Source organism: Gracilinanus agilis, chromosome 1 (assembly GCF_016433145.1).
Source record: "Gracilinanus agilis isolate LMUSP501 chromosome 1, AgileGrace, whole genome shotgun sequence".
Classification (NCBI taxonomy): Eukaryota; Metazoa; Chordata; class Mammalia; order Didelphimorphia; family Didelphidae; genus Gracilinanus; species Gracilinanus agilis.
In genome coordinates this window covers 767,950,473-767,964,887 of record NC_058130.1, presented here as the reverse complement: position 1 = coordinate 767,964,887, position 14,415 = coordinate 767,950,473, and the positions used below count along the sequence as shown (strand labels likewise).

At 51.8% G+C, this 14,415-nt stretch overlaps 1 protein-coding gene across 1 annotated transcript in view; it reads right to left on the bottom strand.

Moving 5' to 3' along the window:
• Positions 1–2,152: 2,152 nt before the first annotated feature.
• ACADS (acyl-CoA dehydrogenase short chain) overlaps positions 2,153–14,415 on the bottom strand; it is a 21,567-nt gene continuing 9,304 nt past the window's right edge. The window contains exons 3-10 of the mRNA XM_044673945.1: positions 3,905–4,054; positions 3,705–3,816; positions 3,439–3,590; positions 3,186–3,356; positions 2,977–3,114; positions 2,786–2,881; positions 2,654–2,710; positions 2,153–2,569 (exon numbers count right to left, since the gene is read on the bottom strand). Of these exons, the coding sequence (XP_044529880.1) occupies positions 2,417–2,569; positions 2,654–2,710; positions 2,786–2,881; positions 2,977–3,114; positions 3,186–3,356; positions 3,439–3,590; positions 3,705–3,816; positions 3,905–4,054 (1,029 nt within the window). The 3' untranslated portion in view covers positions 2,153–2,416. The remainder of the gene's footprint in view (positions 2,570–2,653; positions 2,711–2,785; positions 2,882–2,976; positions 3,115–3,185; positions 3,357–3,438; positions 3,591–3,704; positions 3,817–3,904; positions 4,055–14,415) is intronic.

Genomic DNA, 14,415 nt, shown 5'->3' with positions numbered 1-14,415 from the left:
CCCCCCCCCCGGGCCTCCCTCGGGTGCCGCAGCCAGGATGTGCCCCCCCCCCAGGGCCTCCCTCGGGTGCCCGGCCAGGACGGACCCCCCCCAGGGCCTCCTTCGGGCATGGTGGGATTTTTCCAAGTTAATAGGAAGTTCCAACCTTACAGGAAGGGGCAGAGTGTGGAAAAATGTCCCATTTCCCCTCGAGCTGGTGAGAATCCCTCCGGGGCCGCCATCCCAGCATTCCGGCGCTCTCCCCTGGCTTCCCTCTTTCTTGGGGTGCAGTTTTGGAGGCTTCCTTCCCCGCCCCTCCCCCCCCCCCCCGGGGCTGGCATTTCCCAGGAGAGAACATGGGGAAAGGCTGCTCCGGGCCCAGAAGGCTGCAGGCCCGTTTGTACTTTCTTAAACCTTCACTGGTGGGAGAGCCAAGAAGGTGGCCAGGAGGCGGGCTTCCTGGAAGAGGCGCTCAGGATGCAGGGCTGTTCAGAACCGAGCGGGGGGAGAGGCCAGAGGGAGGGGGTGCGTCTTGGGAGCACCCTCGGCTCCACATTTCCTCCCTTCACAGGGCAGGAATGAAGGGGAAGAAGGCCTGGGACGCCTCTGGGGTTTGGGGTGTCTTAGAGTCACTCCTGGCTATTGGCTCCAAGGCAGAAGAGTGGTAAGGGTAGGCAATGGGGGTCAAGTGACTCATCCAGGGTCACACAGCTGGGAAGTGTCTGAGGCCAGACTGGAACCCAGGACCTCCCGTCTCAGCCTGGCTCTCCATCTGTGGAGCCACCCGGCTGCCCCTGACCTACGTACAGATTTTTAAGGGGCCACATTTTGTTGGGGAGGGAAGGGGGGCCTCCCTAGTCTGCTGAAGTCACAGACGTGGAGCTCCTCGTGGCTAGATCACCCGGCGAGGAGCTTGTTTGTGGGTCTTTTGCCAGGAACACTCCAGCCCTGCCTTGGCGCCGAGGCTCAGAGAAGTTCCCCAGGAAGGGGTCGGGCATTGGCGGAACTCTCCGGGGCCTCCTTCGGCTCAGACAGAAACCGGCGCCTGATGACGGCGCCGGGGCAGCCATTTTCCACCCCCCCTTCCCGCCCCTCAGCCCCACGCGCCGGTCACGGCCCCCCCAAACACCAGGGTCTGCGGGCCTGGAACCAAGAGGAGCCAAAGGGCCCAGGGCTGTCTGGAACCAGCCCGCTCACATCCGGGCCAAGGGTACTGGGGCCTCCCCTCGCCCCCACCCATCCCCTCTGGGCCTGCTTCGCACCCCCTGGTGTACCCAGCGGTACCCCAGGACGCTCCATTTCCTCCCAGTGTCTGGGTTGGGCCAGGGCAGACGCGGCTCCTCTTGGTGAGCCGGAATGACGGGGCCCTCCGTGCTCTCCGAATGGCCAAGCCGAGGGCCGGCGATGCCCGTGTCGGCCCAGAGGGAGCCCCCGGCAAGCGGCCACATCCCTAGATTGTGCTTGAACGAGGGCCGTGTCCGGCCAGAGGCGCTCTCGGTGTGGCCAGACCAGTGGTCAGCCTGGCTTTCAAGCCTTACTAGGAGAGAGCGGGGGGCTGTGGGGGCTCCCCGTCCCAGTGAGTCCTCGATGGCGTGCAGCCTTCCTTCACAGCTCCATTCCTTCTCCTCAGGGGCGCCCCAATCCAGGACGGACGGCCAGGATCATCGCTGCCCCCCCAACAAGGCCTTTCCCCGAGCCTTCCTGCTTGCCTTTCTGGGCAGCCCTTCTCTGCTCCCCCAGAGGCGGTGCGCTGGGTAGAACACTGGGGCCGGAGGCAAGATCTGAGTTCAGATCCTACCTCAGATGCTCCCTAGCTGTGATCTTGGATGAGTTACTTGTGTCTGCCTCAGTTTCTCCAACTGTAAACGGAGCGCGGCAGCCCCCGCCTCACTGCATAGACTGATCACGTAAAGCGCTTTGCCAAGCTCAGCGTGCCACGTAAGGGGGTCCCCTTGGCAGGCCGAGCCCGCGTCCCCCACGGCTCCCACCAGCCGGCTTCTCTCTCCGGCAGAGCCGCGATGGCGCCGGAGGTGACCGCCCAAAGGAGGGACGGTGACGAGAAGGCCCCGAGCCGGCTGCCGGCCTCCAGGTGGTCCCGGCTGTGGCGGGGCCACTTCTCGCTTTCCCCGTGGGGAGGGCGGGGGGGGGGGGCAGAAAGAAGAGAAGCGGCTCCTTGTTTGTAAACAAAATTTAATTAGGAAAAACGCTGGCGTGGAGCCAGGGAGCCCCCGTTCCCTCCATGATTGGGTCACATGATTCCCCAGGCCTTCCTCGGGCCCTCCCTGGAGTGTTGGGGCTCCCCCTCGGCGGGGCCTCTGGGCCGGGCTGACGGTTCTCGGAGGGGGGCTGCGGCCGGCGCGCCTGGCCAGGACTCCCCCGGGTGGCCTTTCCCTGAGGTTGGCTGTTGGCGAGTCGCTTGCGGCGGCCCCCGGCGGGCTCAGCTCCGGTAGCTCTTGAGCAGGTGGCCGGCGATGACCAGGCGCTGGATCTCGCTGGTGCCCTCGTAGATCTCCGTGATGCGGGCGTCTCGGTAATGGCGCTCGGCGGGCATCTCGGTCACGTAGCCCATCCCGCCCAGGATCTGGATGGCCTGAAAGAGAAGCCGGGAGGCCTCCGGAGCGGCTCAGGCGCTGGGCCCGGGCAGCCCCGACGCCCTCGCGGGAAGCTCACTCACCTGGTGGGCGATGCGGGTGGCGGCCTCGGACGCGGCCAGCTTGGCCATGGCGGCTTCCTAAGCGGGAGGAGACGCCCCAGTGAGGCAGAGCCCGGAGGTCGGGGCCCCCCTCCCCCAAAACAAACCCGGCACCTTGCTGAAGGGCTTCTGGTTGTCCTTGAGCATGGCGGCCCGCCAGGTCAGCAGCCGGGCGCCCTCCAGGGCCAGGGCCATGTCTGCCAACTTGAACTGAAACACACCAAGTGCCCGCAGTCAGGGGACTCCCCCCTCCCCCCCAACTCCCGGAAGACGGGGAGCCCAGCCCCCCTCCCGCTGCCCGTTACCTGGATGCTCTGCAGCTTGGTGAGGGGGGAGCCGAAGGCCATGCGCTTCTCCGCGTAGTCCACGGCACAGTCCAAGGCGGCCTGGGCGATGCCCAGGGCCTGGGCGGCGATGCCGATGCGGCCCATGTCCAGGGTTTGCTGTCGGGATGGCCCAAGAGTCAGCTCCGCCGGGCCATCCCCACCCCCACCCCCCGGGCGGCCAGGCTCACCATGGCGATCTTGAAGCCCAGGCCCATCTGGCCCAGCACGCTGTCCTTGGGGAGGCGGCAGTCCTCGAAGATGAGGTTGGCCGTGGAGGAGGCCCGGATGCCCAGCTTGTCCTCCTTCTTCCCCAGCGAGAGCCCCGGCGTGGGCATGGGCACCAGGAAGGCCGTGATGCCCTGCGAGCCCACAGAGAGCTGAGGCCGAGCGGCTGGCGGGGCTGCCCCGGCCTCCGAGAGCCCCGCCGGCCGCTCTCCTCACCTTGTGTTTCAAGGACTTTTCAGATGTGGCGAAGACCACGGCCGCCGACGCTTCCCAGGCGTTGGTGATCCAGGCCTTGGTGCCATTCAGGACCCAGCCATCTCCGTCCGGCCGGGCCGTGGTGGAAGCGGCCCCCGCATCGCTGCCATTCCCTGCCCCACAGGGTGTGCGTCACACGGCGGCGCCCCCGCCCCGCAGGGCTTTCTCGGGGTTCTGCCGGCCGCCCCCAGCTTCTTGGGCAGAAAGGCTCCCGCCCCACCCCGTACCTGGCTCGCTGAGGGCAAAGCAGCCAATCTTGTCGCCGCTGGTGAAGGGCGAGATCCATTTCTGCTTCTGTTCCTGGGATCCGAAGGCGAGGAGGGGCCCCAAATAGAGAGACTGTGGAGGAGGAGGCAGAGCTCAGGCCTCCGCAGAACCGGAATCCGAGGCCGGCGAGAGGCCGGCGGGCCGGGGAGGAGCCACTTACGTTGTTGACACTCATGATGACTCCGGTCGATGCGCAGCCCCGGCTGATCTCCTCCAAAGCGATGGCGTAGGCCAAGTAGTCGAGCCCCGCTCCGCCAAGCTCCTCGGGCACAGCCATAGCCAGGAGCCCGAGCTCCCCCATCTTCTTTATCTGTCCCGGGAACCCCAGAAACGCAGAATCAGAAGGACCCCAAGAGGCCCCCCTCTGCTCCAACATCCCCCTCCGAGCCTCGGCTGCTGCAGATACTGTGTTTGTCAGAAACGGAAGAGAGGGGCACCTGTAAGCTCCAGGCTAAACCCAATTTTTTTAAACTCTCACCTTCCATCTTGGAGTCAATACTGTGTATTGGCTCCAAGGCAGAAGAGTGGTAAGAGCTGGGCAATGGGGGTCAAGTGACTTGCCCAGGGTCACCCAGCTGGGAAGTGTCTGAGACCAGATTTGAACCCAGGACCTCCTGTCTCTAGGTCTGACCCTCCATCCACTGAGCTACCAGCTGCCCCCAGTCTATATACTTCTTGAGGGTAGGAACCGTCTCTTCTGATTCTTGGCATCCCCCAGCTTTAGCATGACGCCTAGTGTGGGAGGCTCACTTAATCTCTGATCCTCAGTTTTGGAGAGAGGAAGCTCAAGACCATCCAAAGCCACTGGAAACTTAGTACTTGATTTTAAGCATCTTTTTAAAGATCCGACTGAAAGGTGATTTGGATATTCACTCCAAGCTCCTGTGAGGGGGTTGGACTCTATGTGATCATCTGCATTTACTTCACCTGCAAAGTCCCCTGATTCTGTAGTGCTAAGGTGGCTCAAAAGCTTGTCAGGCATGAGGGGAAGCCAGTCAAAGAGAACCTGTGTTGGGGTAATTTATTATTTTTTATAATTTAAAAAAAAAATTAACCCTTACCTTACCTCTTAGAATCAATACTGTGTATTGGCTCCAAGGCAGAATAGCAGTAAGTGCTAGGCAATGGGGGTGAAATGACTTGCCCAGGGTCACACAGCTGGGAAGTATCTGAGGCCAGGTTTGAACCCAGGACCTCCCGTCTCTAAGCCTGGCTCTCAATCCACTGAGCCACCCAGCTGCCCCTTCTAGGCTAAACTTGACTTCAATCCCTGCCCAAGTCCAGGATGGGCCATTAAGGGGGTGCCTAGTGTTATGTTCAAACCCTGGGAATGTGGGTCTCACCGTCGGAATGTTCCCAGATGCCCTGAGCCAGGGGCAAAAGTGGTCTGCCTGAGAGTATAAATACCCCAACAGCCCTCTGGGAGGGGCCTTTTTGACCCCGGATCTTGTATTTATAACACTGGGGAACCTCCAGAACGGGAGGCAGGGACCCCGCAGAGCAGGGGCGCCTTCGCTATGGATGCGTTTTGGCCGAGCCCTTATTTCTTCTTTGGCCGAGGCTTGGGTCGTCTCCGACCCGGGAGGAAGCTCCCAGAGCCGGGAAACTCCTCTGACCACAAGCCCCGCCTCCGGGACGACGGCTCCCGGCAGGGCTCACACTAAAGAACTCTCTTCGCCTTCATCGGCCAGCCTTTTACTGCCCCCCTCTGGGCACTGCGGCTCGCCGGCTGTTCAGAGAGATGCGGGCCGGGCCGGGCCAGCCGGAGCTTCTGAGGGTGCTGCCTCCTGTGGGCCGCCATCCCACAAAATCCCGCCTCGCTTCAGGGGAGTCGCCGCCCAGAGGAGCCCCCCGTTCTGGAAGTGGCCCCGAAAGCCTGCCATCACGTCTCTCCCACTAAATCTCGTCTCCGGCCATCTCTGCCCACAGCCACTCTGTGACCTATTTTCCCTCCGGGCGTCGCGGGGCCGGGAAGCCTCTGCAGCCGGCCCACGCCGCGTCTCGCCCTGCTTTCCACAAGCACCACGTAACACCCTGCGGGCCAGGAGCTCGTGCGCTTCACCCTTGATTCAGATCCGGGTCCCACGGCAGGCTGCCACGCCGACCTTGTCCTCCGCTCAGGCACGGTAGCGGCTGTGGCCAGAGCGGGGGGGAGGAGGCTGGCCCGGGGGAGACGAGACCACCGAGCAGAGAGCCTTCGCGAGGAGAGCCGAACACTCGCGGGCGCTCCCGCCTCTGAACCCACCCCTGGGCATCGCGGCCGCCCTCCTCGTCACTGCTCCGCGGCTCGTGTCTGGTGTCTCAGAATCTGGATCCCGGGAGCGGCCCATCTCGCTTTTCTGCTTCTCACAGTGCTTGGCAAACACCAAGTACGGAATATATGATTTTTCGTTCATTCACTCATCCATATCCTACCCCCAAACCTCGGCCAAAGAGGAAATAAGGGGTCGGCCAAAACGCATCCATAGTGAAGTCGCCCCTGCTCTGCGGGGTCCCTGCCTCCCGTTCTGGAAGCTCACTAGCCACCCCCTTAATGGCCCATCCTGGACTTGGGCAGGGATTGAAGTCAAGTTTAGCCTAGAGGGGGCAGCTGGGAACCTCAGTGGATTGAGAGCCAGGCCTAGAGATGGGAGGTCCTGGGTTCAAATCTGACCTCAGACACTTCCCAGCTGGGTGACCCTGGACAAGTCACTTGACCGCCATTGCCTACCCTTACCACTCTTCTGCTTTGGAGCCAATACATAGTGTTGACTCCAAGTCGGAAGGTAAGGGTTAAAAAAAAAAAAAAGTATGCCTCTGTGCATTCAGACTCCATCAGTATTTTCTCTGGAGGTAGATAGCATTTTTCATCTTACATCCTTCAGAATTGTCTTGGATCTTTGTACTACTAAGTCCTCCACGGTTGATCATCATACAATGTTGCTGTTACTGTGTGCAATGTTTTCCTGGTTCTGCTCACTTCACTTTGCATCAGTTCACATAAGTCTTTTGGGGGGTTTTCTGAAATTGTCCTCTTCTTCATTTCTTATAGCACAGCAGTATTCCATTACATAGACCAGTTTGTTCAGCCACTCCCCAACTGATGGACAACCCCTCAGTTTCCAGTTCTTTTGTCACCACAAAAAGAGCTGCTATAAAAATTTTGTACCAACAGGTCCCTTTTCTTTGATCTCTTGATGGTATTGCTAGATCAAAAAGTATACACTGTTTCAGAGCCCTTTCAGCATAGTTCCAAATTGTTTTCCGGAATGATTGGATTAGTTTACAACTCCACCAACAGTGCCTTTCCCACATCCCCAGCATTTATCATTTTCCTTTTCTGTTGTATTAGCCAATCTTATAGGTGTGAGGTAGTAACTCAGAGTTGATTTAATTTGCATTTCTCTAATGCACATTGATTTAGAACTATATATATATATATATACATATATATATATATGACTATAGATAGCTTTGCTTTCTTCCTCTGAAAAATGTCTGTTTGTATCCTTTGCCCATTTATCAATTGGGGAATGACTTGTACTCTCATAAATTTAACTCAGTTTTCTGTATATCTGAGAAATGAGGACTTCATTAGAGACACTTGCCATAAAAAAATTCTCCTAGTCTTTCTGTTTTCCTTCTAATCTTGGCCTCATTGGTCTTGTTTATGCAAAACTCTTTTTAATATAATCAAAACTATCCACTTCACATCTTATAATGCTCTCTATCTCTTGGTTAGCCAAAATTCTTCCCTTCCATATATCTGGCAGATAAGCTATTCCATGCTCCCCTGACGTGTTTGTTATCATCTTTTATGTATAAATCATGTATCCATTTTTCACTTTGACCTTATCTTGGTCTACTGTGTGAGATGTTAGTCTGTACCTAGTTTTTGCCATACTGCTTTCCATTGTTCCCAGCAGTTTTTGTTAATAGTGGGTTCTTGTCCCAAAAGCTTGGATCTTTGGGTTTATCAAACACCAGATTACTGTAGTCATTTACTCCTGTGTATTATGTACCTAAATTTTTCCATTGATCCACCACTCTATTTCTTAACCAGGATCAGATTGTTTCCATGATTACTGCTACATATTTCTCAAACTGTACAGTGTGAAATCTGATACAGGTAGGACATCTTCTTTAACATCCCCCGTATTAATTCTCTTAATATTCTTGACCTTTTGTTCTTTTGGGTGAATTGGTATTATATTTTTCCTAGCTCTATAAAATAATTTGGGGATAGTTTGATTGGTATGGCACTGATTAAGTAGATTAATTTAAATAGATTTGTCACTTTTATTATATTGTCTCAGACTATCCATGAGCAATTTCCATTTTTCTAATTGTTTAAATCTGACTTTATTTGTATGAAGAGTGTTTGTAATTGTGTTCATATGGGTTTGTCTTGACAGGCAGACTCCCAGCTATTTTATACTATCTAGAGTTATTTTAAATGGATTTCTCTTTCTATCTGTTGCTACTGGCCTTTGCTGGTAATAGATAGAAATGCTGATGATTTATATGGATTTATTTTATATCCTGCAACTTTGCTACAGTTGTTAATTATTTCAACTAGCTCTTCAGTTGATTCCCTTCTTGGCCTTTTAGCTAAGATCAAGTGTCTAGGTATACCATCATATCATCTGCAGAGTTTAGTTTTCTTTCTTCACTGTCTATTCTAATTCCAGCAATTTTTTCTTCATTTATTGCTATAGCTAACATTTCTAGTAGGATACTGAATAACAGTGGTGTAATGGGCATCCTTGCTTCACCCCTGATCTTAGTGGGAAGGTTTCTAATTTATCCCCATTACAGCTAATGTTTGCTGCTGGTTTTAGACAGATTCTACTTTTCATTTTAAGGAAAGCTCCATTTATTCCTATGCTGTCTAGTATCTTTAATAGGAACAAGTATTGTATTTTGTCAGAAGCTTTTTCTGAATCTGCTGATGCAATCATAGGATTTCTATGGGCCTTGTTACCAAAATGGTCAGTTATGCTCATACTGTTCCTAATATTGAACCAGTCCAGCATTCTTGATAGTCATAGTGTATGATCCTTGTGATATATTATTGCTCCTCGCAGAGCTTAACAAACTGTGCTGTTCTGCCTCTCCCCTCCTTTTGAACAAGATGTACCCTTGCACCCTTCCAAAGGCCGATTCCATCCCTGATTTCACTCCCACCAAATTTCAGTGCAACCTGGGAAGAAACTGGTCTCCTTGAGGAGGCCAGAATCTCTAACCTCATATTATATTATGTTGTCACCACAGATAGCTGCTACTCACTCCTAGAGATAATGTAGAATGAGAGCATCATTAAAGGAGTCCACCTATGGCCATGGATTTTACTGCTGGCTTCTTTCCTAAAGTTTTGTTTCCCCTTGAATTTCTGGACCTCTCTACTTTTTCTCTCCTCTCCCCAGCCCCCCCAACGTTGTAGCTTGCCTCAAAGATATCCCTGTTCCTTTTCAGTTGAAGAACTTTTGATTAGATTTGCAAGAATCCAGAAAAATGCATTTTTGCCATTGTTCCTAGGTACACTCCTCACCCTTAGCCAGAAGACCAAACTCTTACCTTCCATCTTAGAATCCATGCTGTGTATTGGTTCTAAGGCAGAAGAGCAGTAAGGGCTAGGCAATGAAGGTTAAGTAACTTGCCCACACAAGCTAAGCAGTGTCTGAGGCAGATTTGAATACAGGACTCCCCCCCACCCCTATCTCTAGGCCTAGCTTTCAATCCACTGAGTCACCTACCTACCCCTGAAGCCCGTCATTCCCATATTTTAAACTGTAAGCCCTAACTCATTTATGGACACTATCTCCTTAACTCCCTAAATTTGCCTCTTTTCTCACTCCCTTGCCTTTGACTGGCATCGGGGATGAAACTACCCAGATGTGTCTGAGGCCTTCAGTTTCTTGCCCCAACTCTTGTCATGTTAGCCATGCTTTCTGGTTCTCCTCTAGCAGGATACCAGCTCCCCCAAATCCCCAGGAGCAAGTGGAAGCCTCCCATTTTGGCGAACCTTAGGAAGCTGCCTCTCATGTCTGACACCACCACAAGAAGACCCAAAGCCTCTCTATTTTGCTATTACCCTCCAAACCCTTCCACAGGTCAAAGTTCTTCTCTGCCTTTTCAGATCCTTTAGCCCTTCTTGTTTGTTGGGGGACGCATCTGATTCTTCTTGATAACCTGGAAAGTAGAGGGGCTTTCCCCAAGGCCTATTACCTTTTCTAGGTGCAGAGTCTGCCCCTTTCTTTGAGTATTGTGGCGAAATTACAAATGTCATGCCATGCAATGTATTACACATTTATCCCAGTTCTCCAGGCTTGCTGGAAGTAAAAGTGTTGCTAAAAGTCCCCTGGAGCATTGTATCCTGGGAGGGGAGGAATGCCATGGCACTGCCACTTTTGTGAAGGTGCTGCTTAAGGGCAGCTAGGTAGCTCAGGGGCTAGAGTGCCAGGTCTGGAGTCGGGAGGATCTGGGTTCAAATCCAGCCTCAGAAACACTTCCTAGTTGTGTGACCCTGGGCAAGTCACTTAACCATGATCGCCTAACCCTTGCCACTTTTCTGTTTTCGAAATGATACTAACTAGGATAGAAGGCAAAGGTTAAAAAAAAGTTCTTTCTTAAGAGGCTGCCAGGCTACCCCTAAATCCCCTGAGGCCTAAGGATGGACCAAGCTGGACGGATGGCAGGGATCTGGCTTCTTAGGCTGGGTCTGTACTAGGGCAATGTTCCTTCTAGGTATTTTTTAATGAACTTAAATATTAACAAACATGAACATTTCAAGTAACAAAAAGTAAAAAGAAGCATTGAATATAAAACTATGAACTTCTGTTCTAAACATCTTGGAGTTTTTTTCAGTGAACATGATTACATTTAAGACAGTAACAAATTTCTGTGCTTGTCTGTGGCCTCTGCTTCTGTCTTTCTTCTCCCATCTGGCTATTTCTGTTTAATTGCTGCTCTCTTCTTTCTCTTCTTATCTTTGTATCATTCTCATCACCTACCCCCCAAATAGGAGCCTGCTCCTGCTGCCAATAACAATAGGGAAGCAAACACATTGGCTTCATCCGAAAATGCACGTCTCACTCTCCAGCTGCAGGGCCGCCTCACCTCTGCCAGGGGCTGGGAAGGAGGCTTCATCATTGGCCTTCCAAAGGGTCACAACGTGGCTCCGAGTGCCCGAGTCTCGCCACATTGTTTTCCCTTTACGTTACTGTGACTGTCATGTAACTGATCCGCCCATTTGGCTGCCTTCATTCCGATCCCCTCGAGGCCATACAAATGCCTCGAGGTTCCTCGGACTCCGTCATACTCGCAGGGCCTCACGGTACAGGGACATCCTCCTAGGTTCATCTACTCTACTTTGCACCAACACTCTGATGGCTGCCGCCTTTGTTTCCAGTTCTTTGCTACCATGACAAGGGCCTCTCTGATGGTTTTCATCTCTGGGTCCTTCTCCTGTGTTTGTTCTTGAGATTCTCTCACTACAGGAATCCTGACAGGTGGCACACGTGTGGTCCCTGGGATGTCAGGGAATCCTCCCTGCTCATAGGTACTCTGGTAGAACAGTTTACTGATGCTGGGTGGCAGGGGCGGAGCTGAAGTCTTGGAAGAGGTTGAAGAGAGCTCTTCTCTTAACCACAGTTGGAGCTGACGGGCCAACAGAAGGAGGAGGCTCTGTCCCATTCCCCAAATTCTCCAGCTAGCACATGGCATCTCAACGTCAAACTGAGATTCTGGCTTTAAGATGATTTATCAAGCAGTGCAAACTCCAGAAAAGACCCCTGTCATGAGGACATCTGGGACAAGACTCAGACCAGAAAAAGCTAACTGAGAAAAGGCCTGTAGAGGATTTTTAAAAGTCATTCTGCAACCATAGACTTATGGGACCAGGGAAGGTACCTACTCAGACATCTAAAAGTTTCATCAGTGAGGGAAAGAGGAATCGGGAAGAAGCCAAAGTTTGGGGAAGGTCAGGAAACTCCCAAGAAAAAAAGAACAAAACTAAATTGACCATAAAAGATATGCCAAGTATATAGATATCATAAAAACCCAGAGAAGAATATCCAGGAGATTGGATAACAGTGCCAAAGGCAGATGATGAGATTGAGAAGGATAAAGACTGAGAAAAAACCAGAGCTGGCAATTTAAAGACCCTCGGAGGGGCAATAGAGCCGCAGGCCTGGAGAAAGGAGGTCCTAATTCGAATGTGGCCTCAGACACTTCCTAGCTGTGTGACTCTGGGCAAGTCATTAACCCCAGTTGCATAGCCCTTCATCATTCTTCTGTCTTAGAATTGATACTAACTATACTAAATATAAAGACCATTGGTAACTACAGAGAACAGTTCTGTAGCACTTTGTCTGTCCTTTCATAATAATAGACTCCAGAACTCTGTATCGTGAATTCCCCGTGTCTGGTTATTTTATCCTCTTGTCCTTATATCTCTAGTAGGCTCTTCTTTCTAGAGGGTTGGAAGGAGAAAGTAGAAGAGATACAGGTGGCAGCTTATAGAGTTACAGGGAAGTTCTCCTAGTGTGCAAGAGACCTGAAAATGGAATGAGCCAGAAGAGGAAGACATAGAAAGAGAGAGAGGCAGAGAAACACACTTACACACTCACACAGACAGAGAGAGAGAAAATATACACATCTTTGGTTTGGGGGGGTAGAGTGGGATGGGATGGTGGGCACAGATGGAAGAATAGTCAAAATGTCTATGTGCCTTAGGGTTTGCTGGGTGACTTCTATACTTTAAATACCAAATTCCATCTTCCATAATAGTTCGCCAACTGTAAAACGCAGCATCCTCTGAACTGTGGTCCTGCTTGGCCAACAGCGGGCATCAACAAGGGCTCTTTGGCCCCACTCACAGTTGCTAAAAATTCATACATTTCATAGAGAAATTGCCATTTTAGAGAAAAAAGGCAGGAGTTACCTGTGGTGATGGCAGATTTAAGTATTCCCAACATATACCCAACATCGAATTCCACATCTTCAAAACCACAAATCAGTTCTTTCAAAAAGGGGACTCTGTCCCTTTTTTCAGTTGTATTGCCCATTCCCAAGTCTGGGCAGCATGGTGGCACAGTGCAGAGTGCCAGGCCTGGAATTGGAAAGACTCCTCTGAGTTCAAATCTGGCCTCGCTCACTAGCTGTGTGGCCCAGAACCAGTCATTACATCCTGTTGGCCTCAGTTTCTTCATCTATAAAATGAGCCAGAGAAGGAAATGGCCAGACATTCTGCTATGTTTGATAAGAAAACACCAAAGGGTTCAGAGTCCTGAACAACTATTCAAAACTGCATGTGTTGAGGGCAACTAGATGGCTCAGTGGAACCAGGCCTAGAGAGACAGGAGGCCCTGGGTTCAAATCTGCCTCAGACACTTCCTAGCTGCGTGACCCTGGGCAAGTCACAACCCCCATCGCCTAGTCCTTACCACTCTTCTGCCTTGGAATTGATATTTAGCATTGATTCTTAGTCAGAAGGTAAGGGTTATTCAGAAAGAAAAAAACAATTTGAACTTGTCCAAGAATCTTGCCGAGCGGGTGCTGACTAGGAAACCCACCCAATTTGTTTCAGATCCTTCTCACCTTATCAAAGAAATGACTCCCTTTCTGTTGCCCGGCTTTCTGTTCTACACTATAACCAAAGCCAGCTTAGATTAGGGCCCTACTCTTCAAGTGAGGAAACTGAGGCAGACAGGGTGAAGTGGCTTGCTGTGGGGCACCCAGCTAAGTCTGAAGCCAGATTTGAACTCGGAAAGGTATTTTCTCCTGACTCCGGGCCAAGGGCTCTATCACTGCACCCTAACAGAAGTTAGGAGGAGAGACAGACAGCTTAGGTAAGACCCTCAATCCCTCCCCTCAGGGAACCTTGTGTCCTGCACAGAAGACATATTCCTTATCCACTCTGATATCAGGCAACTCTTCTGATGACTCTGGCCAAGGGCCACACTTAACAGATCATTTACTTTCTCACCATGGGGGCTGCGAACCAGCAAAGGAGGTCTAAAACGACCGAGCTCTCTGGAGAGACGGGGGACCCTCTGCCAACTTACACACCCAGAAACCCCAACCCTGCACCCTTCTGAGACAACTCGGAGGCTTAGAAGGGGCTAGAGTTAGGGGAGGGAAAAGATGGCACAGGCTGAGCCTTGAAGAGATTCCAAAAGGTACAGGTAAAGAGGAAGAACATTCCAAAGCACTGGGACAGAACAGCTTGGACAAAGTCACATGAGGGAGAGATTCAAATATGTGCTGATGTTGTTCGGTCCTGTCTGTCTGACTTTTTGTGACCCCATGTGGGGTTTTTTAGGCAAAAATAGTAGAGTGGCCAAAGGTCGGAAAGCAATAGTTTAAAAAGTCGTTTCTACGTGTAACTGGGGGGGGAAAGTTCAAAATGGGAGGGTGGGGAGAAAATTTGGAACTCAAAATTTTGGAAAATGAATGTTAAAAAATTTTTTACACAAAACTTGAAAACAAAGAAATAAATAAAAATAAATAGGAAAAAAAGAGTAATTATGGTGACTAGCATCTAGAATTATATCTGAGATCATTCTCAGATCATAATGCAAGTCAGAACTATAACAAAAAGTGCAGCCAAGTTTAACTTGGCTGGCTGGTAGACATGTTCTCTCTCTCTCTCTCTCTCTCTCTCTCTCTCTCTCTCTCTCTCTCTCTCTC